This window comes from Musa acuminata, chromosome BXJ3-4 (assembly GCF_036884655.1).
Source record: "Musa acuminata AAA Group cultivar baxijiao chromosome BXJ3-4, Cavendish_Baxijiao_AAA, whole genome shotgun sequence".
Classification (NCBI taxonomy): Eukaryota; Viridiplantae; Streptophyta; class Magnoliopsida; order Zingiberales; family Musaceae; genus Musa; species Musa acuminata.
In genome coordinates, this window is record NC_088352.1 from 33,965,717 (window position 1) to 33,972,500 (window position 6,784).

The 6,784-nt window shown below is 31.8% G+C and overlaps 1 protein-coding gene across 1 annotated transcript; it reads right to left on the minus strand.

Annotated features, from left to right (window-relative positions):
* Positions 1–303: 303 nt before the first annotated feature.
* On the minus strand, positions 304–2,915 carry LOC135635155 (plant intracellular Ras-group-related LRR protein 5-like). Its single transcript, XM_065146036.1, has 3 exons — positions 2,294–2,915; positions 752–1,668; positions 304–667 (listed from the first exon to the last, which is right to left on the minus strand). Exons 1-3 carry the CDS (start codon positions 2,832–2,834, stop codon positions 545–547), a joined length of 1,581 nt encoding a protein of 526 aa, XP_065002108.1. The 5' UTR covers positions 2,835–2,915; the 3' UTR covers positions 304–544.
* Positions 2,916–6,784: the final 3,869 nt, after the last annotated feature.

A 6,784-nucleotide genomic window follows, 5' to 3' on the forward strand; every position in this document is an offset into this window, starting at 1 on the left:
ATGACAGAGATCCGACACCACTCACAGAATCTTTATTTTCAGTTAAAATAAAAAATTCCTTTGCTGAAAAACAAAGAAAACACACACAGCCATGGCTGAGTTGCTCATTACAAAACATCACTGTCTGCACCAAATGAGTGAAAGATGCCAAAGCTTCTCTGCAGACTCAATGGACCACTAAGCTCCCAAGCAATGTAACGACGTGGTGTCATGTAGAAGCTACCAGCGAGCTGATGAGAATTCCGGAGGCGTGGAATGCACACACCTCACAGGTAGCATTTGCATCTGTACAAAAGACAATGATAGGAGAAACACCATCAAAGATTGATGCCAAATGTATGTGAAGAACATTGTAGTTGTTCTTTCTAAATGAATGACCATGCAAAGGACCAAAAACATGACATCGCAGTTCGATCTTACAGACAAGTGAGTGTCTTCGAACCCAGAAAAAAGATCAAGCTTACAGTAGAACAAAACCAATGTACAAGGACCAGAAGGAATCATGGGGGGTTCCTGTTTTCTAATGGATGCCATGCCTGCCTTTTCATTCTTCCTCCGAGGTCGTACATAATGAGCACAGCCAAAACCAGAATCCTCTTGGCCTTCTTGCCTGTTCAACATTCGCCGTCCTCCCTGAAACCAAATCGGCCATGTACTGAACCACAGCCTGCCATGCGAATCGGATTTGTCATCAGCATCAAATGATTATTCAAACGATGGATAGAAACTAACATCCAAATTTTAGGTATACCTGAGCTCCCAGCTTAACCACATGCCTTGGTGGTACTTCCAGTGGAGTCTCATCCGCATTGAACACTCTAAGCTTTGACAGTAGTCTGAAAGAATCAGGCAGTGTCCTTATCTGGTTGCTGCTTATGTCCAGCTCTTCTAGCATCTCTAGATTTCCAATTGATCGGGGTAATGCCGTCAAATCTGCAAAGTTCCTTCCGACATCTAACTTCACTAGACTAGTGGCAAAACAAAGGCTCTCGGGTATCGACTCAAGCTCGTTGAAGCTGACATCGAGTTCTTTCAGTTTAGAAAGTGAAGCCATAGTGGTCGGTAAGGATTTGACTCTATTATAGTGCAATATAAGGATTTCCAAGCATTCAAGCTTTCCAACTGCTTCAGGCAGTGCTTTTAAATGATTAAAGTCCAGTCTGAGCTCAACGAGCGCAGTACATGACCCGATAGTGTAAGGAAGCTCTTCCAGTTCATTTGTCTCAACATTCAAGCTTCTCAAGTTTGTTAGGTTTCCTATTGTCTCTGGGAGCACAGACAGCTGGTTCGAACTCAGATCAAGATTGGCCAGACTCGTAAGATTCCCAAATGTCGAAGGCAGTGATTTTAGTCGATTTGCATGCAAATCGAGATCAACCAAATTGGATAGTTCTCCAAATGAGTCAGGTAAGTTTATCAGCTGGTTTGAGTGGATATCAAGCTTTTTTAAGGACCTCAGGCTTCCAATAGATGTTGGAAGTGCCATGATTCGATTCTCCGATAAATTCAGTTCAACAACATCTTGCAGTTTTCCAAGCGAGTTTGGAAGCCACTCAATTTGGTCCATCAACTTGCCCTGGAGATCAAGAATTCCAATTCCTTTCTTTGCTGAAGTCTCGATTAAGCTTGCCACTTGGATGAGACTTAACTTTTTTGTGTCACCATTAGCTACAGGCATAGTAGGGAAGGATGAGCATAGGACCATGGAGATATCATCGGCTTTAAATATAACAACATAAGCAATATTATTTTCTCAGCCATTATCTACTTTTAAGTATGGCAAGTCAAACCAAGAATTATGAATATGCCGCGTGAAGAAAAAAAAATATTTTGCATCACATCAAACATCATTGAGAGTCGAGGCTTGAAAAAGAAAATATTCTCGAGAGATACACATCATTCTAAAGACAAATTCTTGAAGCTTTTATCAACCTTTATTTTCTTGCAGTGCATCATGAATAAGAATGTTATGTTTGCTCTGACAAAATGAGGAGAACCGAAAATAGCAACTCAGTAAGATAACCTTTATGTTCTCATCAACAAGGAAACTATCATACTACTAATGTTAGAGGTCAAACCCAGTGATAATTATATGGTTGATATTGTAGGAGAAGGATTGGGCCAATGAAACTAAACCAATATGAATAATTGATTGCAAAAAATATGATAACCAAAAAGGAAAAGAAACCTGAACCTTTGTATTGTTACCATATTTTGACCCTCTGTGCCTAATTCTCCTAAAACATCAAGTAACCCAGTGGAGCAACAAGTAGAAAAGGAAGAATGATCTGACCTGAAGGGACTTGAGACTTCGAGGAGGAATGAACAAGCACATGGGAAACATCTTGTTCCCCCTTCTCATCCTTCTCCTCCTTGACCAAACTCAAACTCCTACCAATTCTAGGCACCTCCACGTTAAAATCAGCCTTGAATTCCTTCTCCTCACAGACTCCTCCACCTTCCTCTGATGAGACCAGCTCGGAAGCCCTCTGTATGAGCTCGTCAAACACCTGGAACCTCTTATCCAGCTCCACCACAGTCATGGCCTCCCTCCTCTGCTCCTGGCCCTGCAACAAGATCAAGTTCTTCCTCACCTCCTGCAGCACAAGGAAGAGCTCCTCTGGAACATCCGGGGGCTTCTGGATCTTGCCAATTTCCCCAATCCTCGCCTCCTCTTCACTGTCTGCAGTTCTGATCACAGCCATGGCTGCCTCCACTTCCTCTATGGAAGGTCTTGGTGGTAGGGACCTGTAGATCCTCATGATCTCCTCCACAGCCTCAACCACACCAGGAGGCCTTGGCTTTGATGGCGTCCCCATTGCTTCCGAATTCATCTGCTCTATCTCTCTCTCTCAGAACTCAGAAAGACAAAGAGAGAAAGAGAGACTCGTGTGGCCCAATGGTGAGTCGATGGGTTTTTAAATGTGGGTTGAATGAGAAGGAGATGGTTTTGTTATCATCTTCGTTCGAGGTGGTGTGTTCTTGCTTGGCTGCAAGGAGGATCCAACCCATGGGCCATTTGGCCTTGTGGATTGCATGAATCTTTGTTTATTTTAATGTGTTGGGTGAGTCTTCAAAAAAATAAAAATAAAAATAAAATCCATGAATCGAATTTCTACAACAGAATTAACGAAATTAATAGGTTGATTATCCTCTAAATGTATATATGTATGTGTGTGTATATATATATATATATATATATATATATATATATGTATGTATATATATATATATATGTATGTATATATATATATATATATATATATATATATGTATATATATATATATATGTATATATATATATATATATACATATATGTATATATATATATATATACATATATATATATACATACATATACATACATATATATATATATATATATATATATATATATATATATATATATATATATATATATATATACGATAAATATTTCAGATAAATGTTTGAGTTATGTGTAAGTGCATGGATTCAGGATTTCAGTTTTTTTTACATCTCATCACCGGCTGTTTTTCCTTGATTTCCTAAAATAAGAATCCCATATTAGGATTGTGCCTTATTAGATTTATTCATTTCCTTAAATGACCAACCTGATTAAGGAAAACTCAACAATGATTGATTTTTATTTCATTGATTATAAAAAATATATATTAGGAATGAAATTAATTGATTAATTAAGTAATTAATTCAAAAAATTATTGATAAATTATTTCTCTTACCGCGCCATCTCTTACGTCTTCTGTTTGATTTTATCTTGTCAATGATCCGTTTTTCTCTTATAATTTCATTCCTATTTACTTTTCATTTGTATTCTGTGCGAGCTTTATTGATCATAATAATTAAATGTGAAATGATACCTTTTATTGACCTCATACTCCTTATCGATTATGATTTGTGACTGTACGTTTTCCCTTGAATTTTCCTTCTTGCTTGATTCTTATAAAAGAAAAACTATATAGATACTTATTTATCATGTTTCTTTAGTTTGGATTTATGATTGCTGCTTTGATTTGTAAGAAATATGCTCTTTTTGGCCTTTTTCGCTTCGCTTACAGGTAGAAGCATCCACACCCAATCTAACCAGGACAAGCCATCGTGTAAGTTGATGGATCAGATAGACAACATTTGTCATTTAATGAGAATAATATCCCTTTTGAATTTACAACATATGTCATTTTAATTAATAAAATTAAAATTTTAAAAATTTGAGTGAGATGATCAAAGAAAAAATTAAAGATATCTAAAGAAGAAATATAACCTTTCACATTCCCATTAAAATCAAACATTTTATGATAAGGCAAAGAAGCCAAATGTTAAACAATCAACTAAAAGAGCATAGCATGAAATGATCTAATAAGTTTTATGTTGTTAAAAAATATCTATAAGGCTTATTTCTTCTGTAGCTAGTCGGTTATTATTGAATTTTAGATTTTGATGAATAAATATATTGTTAAAATAAGTAATGTATGAAGTACTTAAACTATGAAATTAAATTATCTAATAGTGAGCCAAAGAGTCGAAAGTTATATCAAAAATTTATTATATCAAAAATTAGACATTAGACGAAAGGATTGATTGACGTATCAAATATGAAATTTTTTGAGTTAGTGGTTCGAGCTTCATGTGGGAAGGATCGGATATCATATTAAAATATCAAATATTATTATAAATCAATATGTTGAACGATCATATGATATGTCAAAAAATAGGATGATTTGTTAGACGTTTGAGCAAAATATTAGAAAATTGAAAATATAGAATTGGTGACATATACACCTCCTTTATTGATGCTGTCGGTAGATTAAATGTATTTGATAAAAGTTACATTAGAAAGAAGTAGTTGATGCTGTCAGTAGATTAAATGTATTTGATAAAAGTTATATTAGAAAAAAAGTAGTTTATAAAGAGAAGTTCAAAATAATATAAGATAAATCAAATGAGACGGAGGTGGAAGAGCAAATCAATAAAATAATAAATAATATTATTTCTTAATAACTTTAAACAATAAGGTATTTGGGTCTTGTGGAATATCTTTATCTCATCAATAATTACTTGAAGCATTGCACGAATTATATAATAAACTAAAAAATTAATAAACATATAGTTCATAAAAAAGGATCATGTATTATTTACTAATGAGTTTGATACATTGAAAAATATGCATGATAAATATATGTCAATATTTTATACTTTTTACACTAAATGTGAAAATTTAGAATTATTTTATCTTAAACTTAAAAATGAGCTATTTCAAAAATCTCTACAGTTGTATGATTTAGAAAATATAAAAAAACTTAGAAACTCTTAAAAATAATATTGGTTAAAGGAATCAATTGATAGAATGATATAATTGAAATTCCTAAAAGGAAAATTATATTTTTTTTACAAACATTAGAAAAATTAAAAGTTGAAAATAAGTCATTTGATATGATTCTTGATAAATAAGATAGTATATTTGGAAAAGAAGGTATTTGATTCACTAATAGTAGCATTCGTTATAAGCCAATCAAATTTTTAAAAGGATCTTCATCTTATATTTCCCTTAAGAAGAGTGGTCATCTTAAATTAGTCTAGATTCCTAATGAAATAATAAATTATTCAAAAGATAAAAAAGAAATAGATCTAACCGGATCCAAAGTTAAATGAATGCTTAAATTAATCCTCTCTTTTATATATATATATCTTCAAACAAGACCTAAGAGCAAAATATAATATCTTAATAATAAATGCTCAATACATATTATCGAAGATTATACAAGCTTCTTAAAGCTTACTAACTAAGATAAATGATATGTTATATTCAAATATAGTAATAAAAAATCATTGACATAAAAAATATTAGTAATGAATCTAAGTCTTTTGATTGAAAATGTACTTTTGATAATTAGTTTGAAACATAATTTAATAAATATTAGTCAACTTGATGACAAAGGATATAATGTTAAATTTAAACCTCATGCTTATATTATAGAAATACCAAATAAGAATAAATTCTTAACTGTTTTAAGAAGTGATAATATTTGTACTATTTATCTTGATGACTTTCATAATGTAACTTATTTTTCAGCTTTGAATGATTATGTATAACTTTTGTATAAGAGATTAGGACACGTTAGGATGAAATTGATTTCTTAAATTGGAACTAAAAAAGTTGTAAGAGAAATACCTAAAATAAAACTTGTTAGAGATAAGATTTGTAATGCATATCAATTAGGAAAATATATAAAGAACAGTTTTAAACCTAAAAACTAAGTATCTCTAGACCACTACTATTTTATATAAACTAATTTAGACCCATTGATATAATAAGTTTAGGAGGTAGTAAATATATATTTTTTATTATTGATGACTATAGTAGGTATATTTGGACATACTTCTTGTTATATAAAAATAATTATTTTTATTTTTTAAATCAAATTTTATAAATAATTTAAAATAAAAATACTTTGTGATTTTACTTATTCAAAGTGATCATGATGATGAATTTAAAAATTATACTTTTTAGAGTTTTATGATTCAAATGGGTATGATCATAACTTTTTCACTAAACTTACATCAAACTATAGTTGTTGAGAGAAAGAATAGAAGTTTACAAGAGATAGGTAAGACCATCCTCAATGAATATAACTTAAACCAAATATTTTTGGTCAAAATTCTTAACATAACTTGCTATATCATGAATATGATCCTTATGATGTCTCATTTATCTAAAATTTCTTATGAGATGTGGAAGACTAAAAATTTCATATTTTAATGTTTATGGTTGCAAATATTTTATTT